General features: G+C 38.5%; 1 protein-coding gene across 3 annotated transcripts in view; it reads left to right on the top strand.

Moving 5' to 3' along the window:
- The window catches only part of POU6F2 (POU class 6 homeobox 2), a 319,374-nt gene that overhangs the window by 40,906 nt on the left and 256,427 nt on the right, over positions 1-22,041 (top strand). For 2 of the 3 annotated variants that reach the window (XM_080382150.1, XM_080382149.1), the window contains exon 1: positions 1-22,041. This exon is cut by the window's left edge and continues 32,994 nt beyond it. In XM_080382150.1, the coding sequence (XP_080238276.1) occupies positions 21,876-22,041 (166 nt within the window). In that variant the 5' untranslated portion in view covers positions 1-21,875. The other variant, XM_080382151.1, reaches the window with a different exon arrangement.

Here is a 22,041-nt window from a genome sequence, read left to right as displayed (position 1 = left end):
AAAAGGAAAACATCCTCCACCTCAACATCCTCTCTTAATGCTCCTTAGTGTTGCATTCTTAGGATGTGCTAAACATTTTCCAGCTAAGCCTTTTTGATAAAGTATAGAAGGAAATGTATTAGTTGAATTTTGTGTATGAAGATGTTGGCAATAAAAGCCCTTTGCAATAACCACATTCCATTGTAAAACAGGTCTCTGGCAGATAATGGAAAGAGTAAGAAATTGCAGGTATATTATATAAAACTCAAACAATAGCACGATGAGCCACCAGCTTCTTTCTGCAACCTAAAATAAATCAGAAGGTGATACAGAAAAGGAGGGTGGAGGGGTGGGAAAAAAATACCACAACATCTGTAATACTTTTCTCTGGACACACCTTGGTTATCAGTATTTGTCTGTCTTCTCTTTGGCTGCAAACATAGGAAGGTGATAAACCATGGCACATACAAATTCAATTGGTAGCACAACTACCTGGATTTTTTTTAGCTGATACCGAGGTGTCTTGGGGACAGCAGGCCTAGCATGATTCACACTGAAGAGTCACTGAAAGTTAAATTAGGTGTTTTGCAGTAGACACAGTGACTGCTGCCCTTTAAGGTACTTTCTTTGACTTAAGCATATGCAGCCTGTTTTGGCCTCCCCAGAGAGAACTGCTGGCTGTTACAGCCAGCCCCAACAGGGTTAAGTTCCCAAGTCTCCACTCCTGAAAATTTTTTTGAGGTTTATGGTGAAATATCTGCTTGCAGAATCCAGAGCAGAGGCAACTGGGTTTCTGTGCGAGGACTGCTGCAAAATTAGGTGCTGAATTAGTGCATGCTTCCCTGAGTATACCTCACATATGAGGGTAATAAAAAGGTGGTTTTCTGATTTTCTGGTTTAAAGGTACTGTGTATTTCATTGTATTTTATTTTTCTGAGTGTTTTAGGAAGGGATGGAAGATGACCTGCATATACAACAGCAGGAGTGTATGGGCCACAGGGAAAAGAAGTATAAATGATCCAAAACTGAGGAAACAGATGAGTTCAAATGAAAAATTTTGCACACTGGGAAAATGTTGAATGTCACTTATAAGGACTTCACCTAAATATTCACGCTTCATGTATTTTGCTTTTTATACTAATTAATGGACCATCCTGAAAAGCAATTTTTTTACTTTGCTACCCGTTTTAAAATGCTGGGAAGACAGACATGTAAATTAAAGCTTTCTATGGACATTTTTAACATCTGCAACCAGCTCTTATTCAACATATCGTCCTAGGTCTCGCTGATCTTAGCAGCATTACAAGGATCATATTTTCACACAGATGAACCATTTGTGGCAATTTCTCCAATAGATTTGACACAAACATTCTTTTCTTTGATATCAGAGATATAAGCTTTCTATTTTTGACCTATTTTTCCCCCTGACCGACATATTTATTGAGGCTATTGCAAAGAAAATCCCACCTTCCATTAATATTTGACTTCTCTGTTTCTTCCTCTTGCAATATTTCAGTCTGATAGATCATAAAAAAGTCTTGGTCAATGTCAGCTTATGTGGGTGCAGGCATTAATGAAAACAAACCTCTAAAGTTTATTTAGAATTAATATTTAGATAAACACATGCAGACATGCAGTAGTTAATACATATATATGTATCATTTTGAGTAGACACCTTCATGATTCTACTGTTGTATATCAACAGGTAGCATTTATTGATCTGTTATAACAGCACTTCTAGTTCCAGAGAAGATTTTGATTGATTGTCCTCATCCAGAGTGAGTTCTTTCTCCATCTCTCTAGAGTCTTCAGTGGTATTGGCTGCGGATAGTGTGGAGACAAAAGATTTCTTTCTGAGGAAAGGATGTAATTGTATATGTGTATAATCGTGTTTGGATTTCAAGTAATTATTTCAATGCTCTTTGGTATATCTATCTGAGCAATTTGATACACCTCTTATGCTAAGAGACTTTAAACTATTGGTAGGAGTATAGATATCTTATGTCAAACCTCCATTCTGCCGAATAAGTTGATTACAATTTAATATACCACATGGAGCAGGAATGTCTTTTGTGAGTTGTGCTGTTTGTTTCATCAGACAAATCTCCTTCCTCTTTTACCTTTTAAATCTAAAATCAATGTTTCAGTTTTAAAAATTCCAAGCATGCAAAATTCTTTATTACAGAAGGTAGGAAAATACTTAAATAACTTCACATTTTTCATTCTTAATATTAGACTGTAAGGTACCTTACTACATATTTCAACATTAAATGTTTATTGCAATGATGTTTTATTCTCAGTCTAGGTCAGGAGGTAAGAATGTGCTTGTATTTGTTTAGATAAATAAGATACTTAGCCACACCTCACTTACTGATGCTAGGTCCAACCACAGAATGCACTTCATGGGTCAGGTTTTTGATCAGTTGCCAACTCATAAGCAGTTCACTTTCCTTATTGTGCCTTATTTGCACCTCTTCCTAGAATCTAAATGATCTCTTATGTTTTGTCTCAGAGTTCCTTCTACTTGTTGAATGAAGTAAAAAGAAAGGGTGTCCATCCTCCACCACCCTTTGCCTTCCCTTTATAAACTGCAATGCTCACCACAGAAGCCTGGAAAGGAAATGTATGAATGCTGGTACTACTTCCTGGGGAGTTCTCCATCAACCAGATATCTTGGTTAGACCCATTAAGAACTCCATGTCTATCAGGTTACTGTCTGAAAATAAATCTCAGACAGTCCTGAACATTTTTATAAAAGCAGTCCCACTCTCACTCCCAACCCTTATTCCCATACTGTTGGTAGGTGGGGTTTTTTTGGTTGGGGTGTTTTTTGGTGGTGGTTTTTGTGGTTGGTTTTTTTTTTTTTTATTTTCCCCAGACCAACAATACTTTGCCTACTTTATCCCCACAAAGCTTTGTGTGCATGCATTTAACTGTCCTGGAAAATTAGACAGCTGGTACAGAGTTCATCACCTCTTCTGACAGGTTAAACTAGAGAAACCTGCTTGGAGGCTGTTCTGCAACAGATCCATCCCTAGCAATGGCATGAACAGTAGGTAGTCCTCATGTGCTCACAGTGCTAAACTGCACCTAGTTGTATTGCTCCTTGAAAACTGCAGTCTGCCATGTGGGCTGAAGGAAGGTCTTTGCTTCATGCTTATTCAAGACTGCTTGCTCTTGAGCTGCAGCCTACCTCTGGATGGCAGTACGGTCACTGTGAACGGGTCAGAGCTCCTCCAGCTTTTTCTTAGGAAGCACATATCTGGTAAATTTGTCTAGCCTTCACTCACACTCCTGGTATGGTTTGCCTTTACCTCAGGGTTTCAAAATTTGACGCAAGAAGTGAAGCCTCAAGGCTGGAGCCTCCACGCACAGATGAAGATCTACTGACAACTTCCTTTTAAGTTGCATTGTTTTCAAGGTTTTGTGTCCCTTCCCTCCTGAGTCATCAGTTACAGCTGTTCAGCATTTTAAGGGGCTGCTTTTTTCTTTTAATTGGGTGTTATTACAGTACTTGATCTGAATGCTCTCTGAAAGTTGTTGAGAAAGTAGGAACTTCGCTCACACAGACTATAGCTATACTTATAAAGTGGCTTATAGCTTATTTCTTACAGTAGACTTAGGCTCAAACGTTTAAAATCTTTTCACATTATATAAAGGTATTCAGGGTTGGTAATAAGTTTTGTTCAGCTACAATGAAACTGGAAACATTTCAGAGCATGTACTTTTCCCCCTGGCCCCTGTGAGCAGCAAACAGGAATTGTCTGACAGATTTTCCCCAAGTTTATTGTAAGTTTTTCTCTTTGGTCTTCAGGATGTCTGGCTCTATTTTTTTTTCTTGCAAATAAATGTTGCAAGCCAAAGCAATGGGATTTGAAACAGCACAGAGAACAAAAAACTAGGACTTTGCCATGAAATTATATAGTCTTCATGCTCATAGTTAAAATCAGATTGTTTTCTAAACAGACTCTATGCACATTATAGCTCTTTGTTAAGAGTATGATATCAGTAGAAAAATGTATGCAGAACAGGCACACAAAGCAAAGTCAGTTTTTACTGCTGTTGTATCTGTGACGCCAACTGGGAGACTAAAGGGGACTCTGCTGTGCATTGTCATCAGCAACATTATAAACTGTGCTCCACTTCCTAGACTGTCTTTGCAATCTCATTGCCTTAAATGAAGTGCTAAATTACACTTGCAGAACCCTAGTGAAGGTAATAGGATTAGAATAGATGTTACCGAGATCATAACTTATTAATGATGTTAATATGGTATATAAAGCAGGAGGGAACCCACTTTGACAGTGCGATCCTAGGCTGAGTCTGTAGAGACAGCATTAGAGGAAAACCCTGCAAACTTGGGAAAGACTTTTGAAGAGAAAATAAACACAAAACTCTCTCTCATTTTTACTTTTGCTATCAGTGTAGTGTTTAATTTTCTCACTGGATAATATTGCAAAAAGTATTTATTTGACTTGCAGTAAGTTTGAAGTGAAAGACTTTTGGTGGTATAGCTTAGAAGACGCGAAAACCATGCATGATTGTGCACTCCTGTGTTATGCATTTCTCTGTCCGGTAGAATTTCAAATACCACAAACAGAAGAGCTTTTTCTACTTGTCTTTTCAGGACAAGGTTGTAGTCTAAGCACTTGCTTTTCTGTTTTTTTCTTCCCACTCCTAATGCCCATTATATGCATTTTGATGTAATTTTCATCCTTTCTCCTGCTTAGCTCTGTGGCTACCTTTGAGCAATTTGTCCCCACTGCTGCGCTCCAGCCTCAAAATCTGATCATATAAGTGGTCCCATTGATTCCAGTATGTATACTTAGTGCAGGGTTACATGCTTGAAGGACCAGTTTATATCCTTCAATATAGATAAATGACTATCATATCTGTTGTGGTTTAACACCGGCTGGTAATTATGTACCACATAGCTGCTCGCTTACTCCCCCCTCACCAAGAGGGATGGGGAGGAGAGTTGGAAAGGAATGTAAAACTTGAGGGTTGAGATAAGAAGAATTTAATAATTGGAATAGAATAAAAATGAAATAACGATGACAGTAACAGTTATAATGAAAAGGGGAAGGGAAGAAGGGAACACTGGTGCACAGTGCAGCTGCTCACCACCCACCAACCGATGCCCAGCCAGTCCCCCAGAAATGATCTGCCTGTCCCAGACAACTCCCCAGGTGTCTATACCAGGCACGATGTCCCATAGTATGGAATACCTTTTTGGCTAGTTCGGGTTGGCTGACCTGGCTGTGTCCCCTCCCAATTCCTCGTGCCCCTCCAGCCTTTTCAGTAGCAAGGCCTGAGGAACTGGAGAGTCTCACATCAGAGCCAAAACACAGCACCAGCACCGTACTAGCTCCTAAGAAGATAATTAACTCCACCCCAGCTGAAACCAGGACCGTTTCGATGTCATTTTCATCCTTTTCCTCCTACTTAGCTCTGTGGTTACCTTTGAGCAATTTGTCCCCACTGCTGTGCTCCAGCCTCACAAAATCTGATCGTATAAGTGGTCCCATTGATTCCAGTATGTATACTTAGCACAGGGTTACATGCTTGAAGGACCAGTTTATATCCTTCAGATATAGATAAATGACTATCATATCTTAAAGCTGTAATTTAACCACAGTGTAAACATGGCTTTGTTTACATCACAGCAGTTCAGTTCCTCTGTCACAATAAATTTAACATATATGGTTGGGCTTCTTGTAGTGCTTCTCAGTATGTTGTTGTCTTTGCCTTAAACGTGTACAGACACTAGGTCATCTAGAAGAAAGAAATCCTATAGTTGGAGTGACTGCACAGGGGGGTAACGAGATGACACCCTTAAGAACTGTGGCTTGAAGCCCAGTGTAAGTGTTCATTCGTGTTGTCATTTCTCAGTGTCATGCATCTCCTTTGTTGGTGGTCTTCCAAATCACTTTGATATTGTAGGAACTATGTCTCTGTAGAAGAATGGCTGCAGAAGCATGGCCTTAGAATCTCTGAAGATCTGCACAATCCAGGCCTGGTATTAGAATAGGCCTGTAACCAGAATTGTACTGAAGTTGCTGTGCTGAAGTTAACAAGAAGGGTGGCCTTGAGCTATTCTTGAATCCTGAGCCCAAGTAATTATGTTGTGCCAACAGGCCGTGGCTGTAACAAGCTACAGCTGCTGGGAAAGCAGGTGCAGGGCCAAGAAAGATAGGGACCGGTATGGGAATATAGGGAGTAACAAACTACAAGGCTGAAGCACAGCGACAATTAGCTACATGGATAGAATGCTTATTTTAGTCATGATAATTAAGGGTGTGAGAACCGCGCACGTTTATAGAGACTACTAACCAATTATATTTTTGCTTTACAAATATGCATGTGTATCGGTTCTATATAAGTAGTGTTAGAAACTAATAAAGTTGAGCAAGATGCATAACTCATATTGAGCATCTTCTTGACTCCGGTGAACACTTCTTCCAACAAGTCTCTAGGTACTTTTGAAAGTATTAACTTACCTGTGTTAGTTGCGAGAAAAGGAGGTGGAAATTAAAAGAATTTGAATTTAAAAATTTCTCATTATAAGTGCACGTTCATTTATTCTTTCTTCTTTCCTGATGTCTGTAAAAACAGAATAAAAAATAGTGGGAGTCTGCAACTAGAAGTCATTTTCAGAAGAGAAGCCCAGTAATTTGGTCAAATTTTTCTACTGTTTTATTGTCTGTCCTTCTATTACTATTTATTCTCAGTTGCTGTGCTGAAATCAGGCTGGGGGAGTGCTGTAGATTGGGAACAGTTCTCTCATAAAGGATTGTGCATGTGGCCATGTGAGACTTCTAAGATCATAAAGGCTTTAAACTACTAGACAAGGCAGATTTTGATGTGATGAAGTCCAGGGAATTGCTACTTAAGCATGCAATTCATGTTAATGCCCCCCGATCCCTGGTGAGCTGCTGATTAATCTGAGTGGGTTATAGCATAGCCCCTCATAGCTTTTCTGTAACTGATACACAGAATAGAATTCACCGTTGTTTTGCACTTAATATGTTATCCTAGAAAACTGAAGAGCAGTCCAGCTTTTTTTTTATCATTGTGGATTTAGATTTTCTCCTTATTTTATTAATCTTTGTTCCATACAACACTTGGCCTTAGAATATAACGAAAGTGATGTTCTGTGCTTAATGCTCATAGTCCTTTAAAACTGTCATTACTCTTTTCTCTTTTTTTTTTTTTGGTATTTTTTATTGTTGTTCTTGTTTGTTTGTTTTCCCCTTGAACTGTATTCCCTTCAGAGTTCAAGGCTGGTGAATTTTTAGGCTTCCTACATGAAGAGGTAGTTTGGAGACCAACAGAAATTGTTATGCATGTTAAGATTTGAAGCTGAAAGATGAGCAGAAGAGGGAAGTTTGGGAACTACTGGTAGAACTGTACGAATTACGTTCTCTTGGAAACAAACAAATACTTTATGATACCCACTTAAGTGGGTTTATTGTGCTCCCTACAAATATGCCCTACTTGTGAGCACAAAAATAGTAGCACGTTCTTATGGAAAAAGAGCTTTTTCCAAAACCATTGTGGCTGCTATTGCAGTAATGGGATATCAAACAAGCAAAATTGTATGTGTTGTCAATGGCTACAATATAATTTCATTGATTTACAATGTTTAAAGTGAAGGCATGATGGTAAGCTTATATAAGGTGTCACATTGAAGTAATTGCCCACCAACTTGATTTTATGGCCAAAGAAAACATTTTAATATACACACAAGTTCTGAGGACACTCTAGCCTGAGTAGAAACATAGAGATCAAAGGATGTGATTAAGTGTTCAGATACTATAGTGCTGAGAAATACTTAACCAAAAAAATAAATGGATGAAGTAAATGTGGGTAAAAATAAATGAAAAAGTTCTTTTAAATCTCTGAGTAAGAATTAGGTGTAAAATGCAAACAAGCAAAAAAGAGGATGGTTTAAATCACTGGTTTTACTCACTCCAGTGTAGCCAGCTTTGTGTATTTGGTGTTTGTCTAAGTCTCTTTGCTTATGCTTTCATTAAACCAAGATTTCTGGTCAGCATTCTTCAGGCTAATGTGTTAGGTTGGAGTCAGGTGATAGAAGGGAGCCCGTGTGTGGCTCCAGAGGAAGCCCGTGCACTGGGACCGTTAGGGCTGTGAGCTGAGCAGAGCTGCCTGGATGTGCAAAAAGGGTGCTCAAGGAGTGTCAGGGGTATGTGGGTGCTCTGCTTGTTTTCCTGAATTGTAGGTCTGAATTGTTGTACTGGGGCGGCTGGCTGGTGGTAGCTTGCTTCGTGGCAGCCCGTATGGTGCTGTGTTTTGGATTTGCGACTGAAACCATGCTGGTAATGCACCAGTGTTTGGGCTGTTGCAGAGCAGTGCTTGCACAGCGTCTGTGCTACAGGTAGGCAAGACGGTGGGAGAGGACACAGCCGGGACAGCTGACCCAACTGATTGAAGGGGAATTCCATACCATGTGCTGTAGTGTTCAGCCTTAGAAGTTGGGTGAAAGGAGGGGCAAGTAGAGATGTTTGTGGTTATGGTGTTTGTCTTCCCATGTATCTGTTACCCACATTGAGGCCTTGCTACCCTGGAATTGGCTGGACATCTGCTTGTCAATGGGAAGTAGTGGGACAAATTCCTTATGCTGTTTTGCTTGCACATGCATTGTATGCTTCCCCTATCAAAATGTCTTCATATTGATCCACAAGTCTTCTCTCCTTCCTTTTGTTTTCTTCCTATCCCGTGGGAGAGGAGAGCAAGCGAGCAGCTGTGTGGGTGCTTGGCTGCTGGCTAGGGTCAACTTGCCACTCTGGAGGGAGCAACTGCTGTAACCACTTAAACCGGGAATAAATGTGCTGGAAGAAAATCTCAGTAGGTTAAGGACTAAGAACCATCTACTGGGATTTTAAAAATAATCGTTTTGCATGTCACATTAATAACTGCTTGGAAAGTGAATATTACTGAGGAAACAGCAGTACTAGCTCTGGCTGTGGAAGAAAAGGAAAAAGAACAAGCATAGGGCCTGACAGTAGCAGAGATGAGCTCTTCTCAACTCCTGTTTTACAGCGCATTACTTCCCTATCTTCAGTTTCTGTAATGAAGACCATCTTTGCTAATTCTCCTTGAGATCTTTAGGCTGGGAGGGTAGAGGGCACACGTTGTACCAGAAAGCAGTAAGACAGCAAGGAAAAAGCATCTTTTGCTCCTAGAAGACCCTTTGAAGTTTGCCCCAGTGTTGTGTTTCCCAGGCACAGTCAAGATCTGCAGCAGCTCTGTGAAATGGATCAGAAGTGCTACCAGGTTAAGAAATGGGAGAGATGGTTTTTTCTTGACGTAAGGATTAAGTTGGTTAAGTATGCATGGCTTGATTATTTGCTCAACCCATGAGAAATTGGGTATCTCTGGATATTAGAAGCAGATAAATCGTCAAAGGAGTAGGTTAACAAAAGGAATAAATGGAAATAATCAGATAAAATTAAGAATGGGCCACTTAAATACAGTGGAAAGTGTTCCAGCAGTAAATATCATTAAAATTTGTTAAGTAATGTTTGAGGAAGGTGGAGTTTTATGAAACTTTAGGTTAGATATTATTAAACCCTAGAAATGCATAGATCAAGGAAGAGTTCAGTAGAGGCTCTGTGGGGATAGGGTAGATGACTTTGGACATTTCACAGAAATGCTTAAAAGACAAAATAGACATCTTTGCTCTTGCTCTGCCTTTTGCAAATCAGTTAAACAGACCACCAGAGATTAGGTGACTTGAGCAGCAACCCATAGAGAGATTCAGTGGCAGAAATGACTCTCCAAGATGCCAGCCCTCCTATTCTAACCATCTGTTGGCAAACTTGCTCTCCCACAGAGAAAAGGCTGTTTTTCATCAAAAGAGGACTAACGGGAAGGACTAAGGTAGTTTGAATACGGATACGCTCTCACAGCTGTACTAGTATGCTCAAGCTTGCTGCAGGAAACCCAAGTGGCTCTTTGCCTGTGCATATATAAACTGTAAATACATGTAGCTTCTAGAGTCAGAAAACTAATGATACATATGGACATAGGAATTTGCTTTTTCTTAAAAGTAAGAGGCAAATATGCTTTTTTCAAATATGTAGGCCAAACATATTAATTTCCATTTAGAATGATGCAATAACTTACAATAAACAAATAATTCGAGATTGTAGCCAAAACTGATATGCATTTTACTGCTCTATTTTTGTATTTTTTTTATCACTCTGAAGTTATTAATGGCTACTTCTGTATTGATATTGGTTATATTAATGTTTTTTAAAAAATTTGTAATGGTATGCATCTTTGTGTGTGGGTTGTACATACTTTGTCAAATCCTACATATTGCAAAAAGATCTGTAAATTATGCCATGTCTAAATAATATTAATAATTTTAAAGGAATTCATGTTCAAAATCTTTATTTTAATAACGAAGTTTGTAGCAGGTTGAAAAGTAATTTGAGACCAACAATATTATGCAATTGTTTATGTTGACCTATGCTTTTTTGAAACAACTACACTACATTTAGGGTTACCTACTGAAGTTTTGTTACTGATTTCAGTGACAGGAAGATCAGGGCCCTTACACAGATGTCAGTGATTTTTCCTGAGGAGAACTGACTATGTGTGTGTCCCTGTTGAAATAAATGTCGGCAATCTAAATGGCTTCATTGGGAAGGAATCAGGACTGCTAAAAACTTTTTTATATATGTAATATATGCACACATATATATACTTATATTATACGTGTATGTGATAAACAGTAGCAGGATCTTTGCAAAGATTTTTTTGCTTTTGAAGCAGAAGGGAACCAACAGGACTTGTGACTGTGCTCCCGAAGTAGAGCAGTGACACTTACTCTTTAAGAGTGAAACTGCACAGCCTGGTGATCTTGGTCAGTTTGCAAATAACTGGTGCAAGCAACAAAGTATTGCTGTAGTTGCACATTTTGTTTTACACACTGATCAGGTTTTCTGCCTTAAAATATTGTTTGTTTAGAGAGAGTTTCCTTAAGAAATAATAAGGCTCCAATGGCAAATCATTGCATGGGGACTTTTTTGCAGGTTTTGTTTTGGTTTTGGTTTTTTTTTTTTTAAACAATACAAAAAACCAAACAGAAGAAACCAAAACAAGCCTTCTAAGCCAAAACACAAACTCAAACAAAACACTATCTAATAAAGAATAGAGTTGTCCATGTAGGAAAATACTAGTAGATCTGAGAAATGCTTCATTCATGGTTTATTGATAATCCAGTTACTGTAATTGCTGCTAAAATGATCAGTAAATGTTATGCTGTTTTCCTATTGTAAGGCATTAAATGGAAAAGCTGCTGTTATACTGCTCTGAATTGGGAGTGATCCTCCCCGTGTCCAACACATAATACTGTTACTGTGTATGGTGTGTGACATATCCTACCCTAGCATACGGAATGAAACATCGAGAGTTTGTAAGTACACCAGCAACTTCCAGCAGATGAAGGCTGTTGACAAACAGGTGAAGCACCCTTTGGGCTTCAAGTTCCTGAAGAAAACCAAGTCCTTCTGCAAATTGCATTAGAAGTTCAAAGCTGTATGATAGTTAAAGGCATGTTCAATTTGGAATACATTTAATTAGAAATTAATATGTTGTGATCTACAATGTGAAAAGAAAGATGTGATACCCAGGTGTTGATAAAGACCTGGTATGAAGAAAAGCAACCCTGAAGATCCTTTGTAATGATTAAAAAAACCACAATTGCACTCATTTATCAATGGGAAAGGTTTGGAAAACGTAAAAAGCATAACATTATTGATCTGCAGTATTTGTGGCATTATTAAGTATATTTAGCAGTTATAACAGCAAGTCTTGCTGTCAGAAAAGCTCAACATAGGAGAACCATAGGAAAACTATTTGGGATTCTTACTATTAACCTAGGAGCTGCACATCTTATGGCAGTGCATCCTCTACTATGTGGAAAAGAAAAGAACATCTTAGTCTGTGAGGCTCGGTTCCAAATAAGCTTTCAGTTTCTTCAATAGGTGGGCATTACTGCTATTTTATTCTAGGTATAGAGTAGATAAAAGGAAATCTGAGGCCCCACCCCAGAAGGCACGTACTTGTTACTAGAATTCAAATATGCTGTATTAAGGCAAGTATCATGAAGAGCTGACTACCTTGTTAATCAATCACATGATATATAAAATCAAGGCTAAGCTGAATCCTAAGTTTGGATGCAGATTTTGGAAGCCCTTCAGTCTTGTTTAGGAGGAAGAATTCAAGGCAGATCTTCTCACTTGTTTCAAGCTGACAAAGAACAATTTGATATTAGAATTAAGATTTTTCCAGCAATTTCCAATTGTGATATTCTGGTGAAATCCTGACTTGCCTGGTGTGTTTTTTAAGTATTATACCCTTATTTATAAACGGTTTTGAAAGGTTCACAAAAGATACATAACTAATATCCAAACTGGTCTAGGTTGTGACTGTGTATTTTATTATAGATTGTAACTGATTTTAAAAAGTGTCATTCAGGAGCTGGATGAAACTGGAATGAGAACTACTTTAAATATCTTCAGCAAAAAAAGTCTTCACTAGAAAAGTTTGCTTCATTGCACTAAATCTGATATGTCTCCATTTCAACAAATTTTCTTTTGAAGATGCTACTTTGTGTCTTTGATGGAATTTCTGGTGGTAAGACCCATACTGAAAGAGAAAGTGACTTTCCAGATATGGCAGACTCCATGGCTGGCTACAGACAGATCTTGATTTGGGTTTTCCTGGCCGAACTGCAAATAATTGAATTAACGGCTAAGTTAGGTTACTGTTTAACCCATACTCTGATTTTCAAAAATTCAAGTTAATGGTTTCTTTGTTTTACAACTTGCAAATCCTAACGTGTTATGTAAAATCAAGTTTTTGTTTAACTAAGAGAATAGAGCTGCTTTCAATTGCTGCAAGTCCCTTCTATGCTGCCTAGTCAAGTTTCTCTCTCATAGACGATCAGTGTTCAAAAGTTATTGTAAAATTGTTTTTTTTGTGGTTCTGGATGCGCTGATTTCTAAAAGAAAGCAATTTTAGCTGAATTCTGGTTTTGATATTTTCCTCCCAAAACTAATTTTTGGTGCATGCATTGTAGACTAAGCCTCCCAAACGGAAATATAAAGAAACTGTTGTTTGAATGATTTGTGGTGGAAATGCTGATGAGCAATCTTTTCCCTAGGAAAGACTAACTCAGTTGTCCTATGGAGTATTTTATGGCATTTGTTAGTTTCAAAGAGGCCATTTATGGCCTGTTCCTCATGGAGAGCAGGAGGATTATGTTGATAAGGGGATGTCATATGTTCTAAAAGGATATTTAACATATGTAGCAAGATCATCTGGAAAAAGAAGCCTTGTATTTAAGGCCCCTTCAAAACAGAAATTGAGCAAATATGGAAATAATAAAAAAAAAAAGGCAAGTTATATAGACCTGGCAGGACTGTGAAAGAGTGCTTGTGAAGGTAGTGCTGTGATTTGGAAAAAAGGATCGTGTCTCCTTTAGATAGTCAGTGTGGAGACTAAAACAACCCAATGTGAAATAATTTTCAGGGTTGAATGAGAAATTTTTGTTTTTATAGCAAAGATCCTTTAGACAGCTACAATATGTGCTTATTACTTTATGGTAGAGGGTTTTTTTTTGTCTAAGAATGAGGAGTACTTTTATAAATATTTATTTTTTTAATGGAAGACAATGTTCTTCTCTTCATAATGGAAACTTTTTCAAGTCTTCTGGTAAGTTGGCCCCAGAGTATACAAATTTTAGAAAATCCTAGTTATTCCTACCTACAGGCTTATACTTTGCATGGTTTCCTGCAGAATAGAACTGACAGAGCAGTGGGAATCATCCACTACTCCTATGAAGGAAATGTGTCAAAGTCTTACTTCTGATAGGAACAAACTTCTAATTTCAGATTTAATTGCTCTCCTAGGCCATCTCTTCATTTCGGAACACGGATGGCAGAAGAGTAGGATATCTCTTGATTTGATGATCTTAAACCTCTTTCCCAACCTAAATGATTCTATGAAATGAGTGGGAAAGTCTCTTGAAGGTTTATACCACCATGTTGGTCCCACTCAAAAATGTTACTGCCTGTTCCACCTTTGTCCTGTCGTGAGCTCTAAGGTCTTATCTGGTTCCTCAAAAATGGGGTCTGCTTCTGTGTGGCTGCAAGAATCTCATAACTAGAAAGCAACTGCTTTCTCTTGCCATTCTCAGGACGGACTTCTCCTCCTGGCTGTGTGCTGTTATTTATTATGTGTTTTGAGGAGTATGGTAGCTTCTTTGGCTCTTGATCCCTGTATGCATACAAACTTCTGCTACGTGTTGACAGTTGAATGAGCTCCTTTCCAGTAAGCCAGAGTATAATTTAAATGGGAAGTTGTTATAGTCAGACCAAGGCCAAAATTACCACTCTTGTTAAGGTAATTAATAGAGCAAAGTTTTATATAGCTTCACCCTGTACATGGCAGAGAGCTCTAAAGATGAAATGGTTTGCAAGAAGAGGAGCACAATGATTCTTAAACCAGATCAATAACTGGATCAGAAGCTTTAAGGTCAACTCCAGGAGCTGAAAGCAACATTTAGAGTAAAGTTTCTATGCTGTGTGTACTCTGTTAGTGATTCCGAAGTGTCATGTGGGTCAGAAGTCTAGATCCATACATGTGAGTCTGTCTTTCACAGCCAGCTCCAGAAATGGCTTTTCTGGAGAAGAGATGCAGCAGTCTCCTACAATGATATAGTTGTTCCTCACTTTTCTGTGTTGAAACCAGCATCCTTTGCTTTTCTCTTCTGTTTGAAGCATGCAGTGTGACTGCTGAGGTATGTTTAAAGCAATAAACCCAAGCTGATTATAAAATAATGGTGACCTAGGCATTTAGTACTGTGCAGCTGCTGTATGCATATCCCCATCCTGCAGCCCCTAGTCAGCATGTTGCAGAGCAACCCGACTTGATTAGGACTTCTCTCATGAACTTTTCAGCTTGCTTCTCAATAGGTGTAAGAAATATGTGAAACATTTTAATTAGGGAAAATAGCTCAGTAAGAGGAAAAAATGTTCTGTAAGGGTTGGATTTTTTGGTATGATTTGAAAATACATTGTAGTATCTCAGACTCGAGACACTACAATTCAAGGGACATTTTCATAAAACTTAGTTAAAAAAAGAGTCCAATTCAACTTTAAGATTCCCAAAACTGCAGCTAAAGCCTCCATGAGTTTCTGAACACACTTTTTTCTGTCAGAATCTATGTTATACTAACAGCAGTAACCATTTCAATTTCCAGAGGACTTAAAATTACGTACATAAATGAAGGAGACCATCCTAGTATTACTGCTTAATCTGAGAAGAATATTTAAATGAAAGGAAGCACCATGGGCAGTGATAGTTTCTCTAACTTTCCAAATATTAATAGTACTGAACTTGAATTAACATTTTAAACATGGATATAATTAGGCACTGGTTAGTTAGCTGCATTATTTTTAACTGGAGAATGCTGCTTTTTAACTGCAACCCAGACACTAGATGTGAAGATGAGTATTACTGCAAAAATAGAAAGTCCAAAGTCACACTAGCATTGAGAAAAGGAAGAAGAAAAGAACATTTCTGCTACAGAGATTTTCACAAGAAGAATAAAAACCATTCTAGCTGAAGAAAAGTAGAGACTGTTTTGGGTGATAATATTTATATTGAGTGAGAAAAGCTGGGATAGATCAGCTTTTGGCTGTAAGAGGAAGAAGAGGCAATATGAAGATTTTAGTAAGTTAAATATGAGTAATATAGGTAATATAAGAAAATATGCAGTAAATAGAAGTACAAGATCAAAGTAGTGAAGGGAGTTCAATGATCATATATCAGCAGTCTTGTTTGTTTTACTTATAGAAACATCCATCTAAGGATGGTGGTACAGGTGGCTGTGAAGAAATTGAGAGATTATTTTTTTCTGTAACTTTGCTAGGGAAATTACAGCAATGGTCAAATGCTAAGAGGAACAAAAGGTTGATTCAAAGTAGTTTGCATAAACAAGACTATAGATTGATTGGGGTGGAAATATCTGCACATTAGTGCTAGCAGATAAAACAACGTTTAAAGAAGAAAGAATCAAAGAAGGTTGTCTGTGAGAAATCCTTATTTATGGAAAAAAAACTTGAATATGTCTAGAGGCAATAAGATGAGGGAAGAAGGACTAGTTCATAAGAGGACCAAGGGACAAGGTAATCCTAAATCTCAGTGCTATTTGATACAAAATAAACCAAATCCTGTCCCAGTAGTCTTTTTAATGTATTCCTCGCTCAGAAACTATAAGCCAAGTTACAGAATTACAGAATGGATGAGGTTGGAAGTGACCTCTAGAGATCATCAAGTCCAACCCCCTGCTAAGGCAGGTTCTCCCAGAGCAGGCTGCACAGAGTCACATCCAGGTGAGTTTTAAATGTCTCCAGAAAAAGGACCCCGCAGCCTCTCCGGGCAGCTTGTGCCAGGGTTCGGTCACCCTCAGAGTAAAGTTTTTCCTTGTATTCAGGTGGAAGCCCCCGTGTTTCAATTTGTGCCCATTGCCCCTTGTCCTGTCACTGGACACCACTGAAAAAAGCTCGTCCTGTCCCCCTGACAACTGCCCCCAAGACATTTGCAAACATTGATAAGATCTGCTGTGTCTTCTCCAGTCTAAAGAGCCTGAGAGAGCTGGGCCTTTCCTCATTACACCTTAAAATAGCTTTATTCGAGGATATGATGGTGCTCTGTCTTGATTAAAAAAAATTAAAGATCTACAATTTGAGTACTTTTTTAGTGTAGTCATTAGAATAATGTATGAACAGTGCAAATTTTATGTTTATTTTCAGTAGAATTGGAGTGCTTGCTCTCAAACATATGCATTGTGTATGTCCCAAACAGAAGTCTGTGTGAGATCGGAATCCTGGAGAGGCAGGATTTATTTCATACTTTGAAAAAAATCAAATTAATTTCAACTACTTCTAAGCTAGAGAAATAAAGCCTGTGCCAAGTTACTTCAAACTAAGGGCAAATTAAAAAGCAAACCAAAGGATCTTACTTTTTTCCTAATTAAAATTTTAAAAAGTAATTCAATTCAGACCAACAATGTTTATGGTGCAGTAAGTACAGAATTTATACCAGTGGCTAAATCAGTGCATGAAGCCTTTATAAAGCTGTATTATCACTGAAGTCCTACATTAAGGATAAAAGTAGTTCATTCTCCCATTTTTAGCCTTGTGCCTAGGGCATGTTTCACACAAAACCCATATAGTTTCCTTTAAAAGCTGTCTTTGATTACTAAATAGTTTTGCTTAGAAACTGTACCTTTACCCTTAAAGTTTGCAGAGGCAAAGCTTTTAACACAGTGATAAATGTTCTCCTGTACTTCATCCAGTGCTTGCAGATAAGAAAAAGTTAAAGGTTTTGGCTTTTAAAAGAGGATGGGTAACCAGAACTGCAATTTGCATTTGCAAATCCACATGATTTTTACTGTTAAATTAAGCCCAACAGTTTATTTCAGTTGCCGGGGAGTGGTGGAGCTGAACAGAGGTATTAAATTGAATTACAGGAGGTATAAGCTATCCTTAAGGGAGACACACAGCAGGGAGGACCACTTGCTGCACAGAACTGTCAGGGAAATCTCAGAAAACAGGCAAGTCTGGGAATACTAGTGGTGGTTGGACAAGCAATAGATGACAAGTTATATGAGTATTTGCAAGATATGAGTGTAAAATTTGTCACTGCGCGTGTGGTATATATAGGCATATTTCAAATAAGGCGGTTGCAATTCCTTAGTTCTCACAACTAGAACTTTGCTCTTGTGGTTACATCATCTGTAATTCTGAAGCATTACATCCCTTCTATGGACCGTTGCCTCCTAAAGCATGTAAGCCCTTTTCACAAATTTCATCTTACTGTTTTTTATGCATTCTTAGATTTTTCAATTTTGTATATAAAACTTTTGTGTGGTTGTCAGTCCACAGAAGATCCTGTGCTGGAGTGCAAAGTGTAACCTGACCTTGAGCACCTGCCAAAAAGCAAAAGCTGAGTGTCAAGCCTACAGACACCCAGGGTGGGAAGAACAGATCCTAATGGGATATCCCCAGTAGAAGCACACACAATTCCTTACCTTGAAGAATCATCTCCAATGCTATGTATCTTCTCAGGGGTGGGTGGAGGAGGAGGTGAAGGCTGCTGGGCCTGCCATGGGCATAGTAACTACTCCAGAGGTTTTTCAGGGAGGCCATTGGGAAATACAGGAACCACCCCTCCAGTCCCCAGAGGATTTTGTGGTGTACCTGCTGTGCACTGAAGTTAGAATTTATTACACTTTTTTTGCAAAAACAACTAGTTCTAAATCACGCATAATCCCCTGCAGAAGAGGCACATTCTTAAGTATGGAGAACAAAGGCCAGGAGACACCCTGAAGGGAAAAATGTCCATTTTCTGAAAGTATGTTTTTGGAGGAAGTAAACCCTCCCTCAGCCCATCATTTAAGTGATTTATTTAGTCTTCATGTAGACTAGAATTTTAGACAGTATCTAAACCATCTGCTTATAGAGAAAGTTGTCCTTCATTCATCACCTGACAGAGGAGAGCTACCCTGAGGGTTAACTACAGGTTCTGGTACCGTCTGAGAGAAGGGGCAGCAGTTTATGTTGTTTCAGGTTTTATAGCCCTTGGTGCTGTTTGGAAAACTGTTTTAAATACACTGCTAGGAGTGTACCCAGCCATGTGAGAAACTATGTTGATGCTTACTGCCCTTGCCAGCAATGAGTTCCACAGATTTTTCGCCACTTACTGTTTGGAAAAGTGTCTTTAGATATGTATACACACACACACACACATATATATATATATATAATTACTAGATTTGTGACCTTTCTGTTGCAGTGGAGGCCCCTTTTCTCCTCATATGAAGTAGGGTGAATAGTTCCTGATCTGTTTTCTCCTTGCCATCTATTATTTTGTATACTTTGATCACGCTCATTCTTATTCACTTTTTTCTTGTAGACATTCCCAATCCTTTCAATCTCTTTATCATTCTTACTGCACATCTGTCTGATGTATCTTCCTTAGATGGGCTAACCAGAAATGAACAAAGTATACCAGATGAGGCCGAATTATTGATGTACACAACAGGTAAAATCCTGGCCCTGTTGAAGTTGCTGGGAATTCACTGACATCCGAGGGCTGAGTTTTCTTCCAGTGCTGTCACATTTCCTACATTATTCTTCCTTCTATTTTTCATATATTCAACTTCAAAATTTGGCAGCTGAGACTTGAATCTAGAATTCTACTGATTCAGCATCCTTCATTAAATTGTTGTTAGTCCTCAGATTAGCAGCGTAGCTCTGTGGACAGGATTAGTTCCCTCCCCAAAATACTTCGATGAAAAGAATCAAATTTTGTCCCGATTCACATTTTTTACAGAAGCACTCCTGATGTTAGTTTTGAACTGCTGAAACCAAGGGCAGCAGCCCAGACTTTGAAGAAATGCTGTTTGTGTTCACAGTGACCTTTAGCTGCAAAATCTGCTAAAGTACATTATTTAGTACATGAAAGAAAACAAAATTTTTGCCTGCCCATACACTGTCTGTAATGCAATATGAATAGGAGGCAAAACAAGTCAGAGTTTTTTTTACAGTATCTGCAAAAGAAATCTGTTAACTTCTGTTTCCTCCCCAGAAACATCTAAGAAATGTTCAGATTGTTGCTGGCTAATAAATACCGTAAACGAAACGTTAATAAATCACCAGCAATTTAGCCTGACAATAACATGGATTGACCGCATTGATTAAATTGATTATGTTTCATATATTTACAATATGTAGACACAAGCCTAATTTATTTTCTGAAGAGTTCAAGGTAGGTATCACTGGTTTAAAAAAAAAAAAGGCAAAACAAAACAATGGAGTAATGTTTGTGGTTGCTATCTTCAATAATCTAATGCTGACAGAGAGCAGTATTTTATTTAGTAATTAACAGTGTAAAGGGGAGAGAAGCTGTCATGTTGGTTCTTAAGCTGGGGAATGTGATGAAAGATGATATCTGCGATCTCATCCTTTCCACTTGTTTAGGATTGTCAGGATGAGAAATGTCAGCATTATGAAAGCTCAGCTCTGCTCTTGATATGATAAAACCCTTCAAAAGCCAGTCTTTCTCTCCCTCTCCCCCCTCCTTTCTCTCGCTTCCTCTCGCACTTGCTTTTTTATTTATCCTGTTTTGTTAGATGGCAGAAATATAATTCTTTTCTTTCTTCCTATTATAAGCCACCATTTTTGTTTTATTATATGTTTCACAACCCCTAATGCCCCACTGAAAATTACCTTGTTAAATGACAGTGTTTCAAAGCCATGAATCCTTTCCACCATTCCCTCAGAGGTTTGAAACAGTCAACAGACTGTAAAGAATAAATAATAAAAAAGTATTGATTATTTTGATGACTGTGAGATTCAATTAAGTATTAATTTTGCCCTCCAGTGGACCTATCAAGGTATTCAAAAGGGAGGATTCAGCTCAGCTAAATGCGTGCTGAGTGCTTCAGCCTTAAATAGGGAGAAAATGTGTTTACCTACAGTATTTGAAGAGGAGTGCATTGATGCACAGAGTCCAATATTTAAGTGCTGTGCAAATTAAGCCCTGGTGACAGTGACATTGTTTTCGGCAGTATGAGTATTGACTAAAGAAGTGCATTTGATGACAGCTTAAACTATTTGTATTGATTAACATTTTCATAGATTATCATGTGTCATATCAAATTCACTTTTCAGACATGAATACATTAAAAAACCCATAGGCAAACATCGACCAATGTGAGGACGGGACAGAGGGAACATGCTAACCAACCTACTTGCTCGCTGGTCACCTGTTCTCTGCATAAGAACCATTTAGGCATGAACTTTGCAATAAATAGCTGCCAGAGAGCGCAACAAGGTCACTTGTTCCTTTCCTTTTTTTTTTTAGTTTTTTTTTTTCCACTCTGGTTTCCGTGCTGTCATGATATTATGCCTATTAGTTTGCAAACGGAATAATAGAGTGTGCTTGGAAATAATGCCTGACCCCCAAATGTCCTCAATGAGCAGAAGATAAAGCAGATCCAAATCAACAAGAAAAAATTTAGATGTGTATATATATGTGTAATGTTTTACGGGGGACATAATGTTGCAAACACAAGAATAATTGCAAAGTATATGTGTAAGTACCTTCCCTAATTTTATCTTTTAAAAAATGGTTCTTTGTTTTTTATTTTCAAAAGGAAAATGTGTGTTTGTGTGTGTTTATGGACTTTTGGAGTTGTATCCCAAAGACAGGAATAGTTAGAAGAAATCTGTATCTCTGTTGAATGTATGTAATGGTAATTTGCTGCTGTATATTTTCGTAGAAACACTGGAATGCTAGAAACAGTATTTGATTTTGTTAATGTTGTACAGGTAAGGATGCCTCCTTAAATCGCTATGAAGTGCTCACAGGGCTCCTCTTCTGTGGCGTTGGAGCATACAGGAATTTCTTTTCTTACTACGTTAAGGACAGGGTGAGATGTAAAAACATACACAAAGAAAAAGCACATCCCACAATTAAAGCTGTGTTGGTTATGTTGCTTTCATAGAAGTTTTTCTCCAAAGCATCCTGAATCTCTCACATGCTAGTTGAGCTTTAATAGGGTGGGGAGTAATGGAAAACTCATTGGATCTGTAATAGCTCTTCACTTGACTGCAGCCAGCAATAACAGCAGGAGCAGCCAGAGATAAGAGAGAGAGAGAGAGAGAGTGTGTGTGTATGTGAGAGAGAGAGAGAGAGGGAGTGGAAGAGAGAGTATACGCACACCAAAGCTGCCACTTCTTTTTTTCCCCTCACTCTTTCCCCCCCCCCCCCCCCCATCCTAGGATCCAATGATAGCTGGACAAGTCAGTAAGCCCTTGCTGTCACTGCGGAGTGAAATGAATGCAGAGTTGAGAGGTGAGGACAAGGCAGCTACTTCAGACAACGAGCTGAATGAGCCCCTGCTTGCGCCTGTGGAATCAAATGACAGCGAGGACACTCCCAGCAAGCTCTTCG

Source organism: Falco punctatus (assembly GCF_963210335.1).
Source record: "Falco punctatus genome assembly, chromosome: 4".
In the NCBI taxonomy this organism is placed as follows: domain Eukaryota; kingdom Metazoa; phylum Chordata; class Aves; order Falconiformes; family Falconidae; genus Falco; species Falco punctatus.
This window is presented reverse-complemented; position numbering and strand designations above follow the sequence as displayed.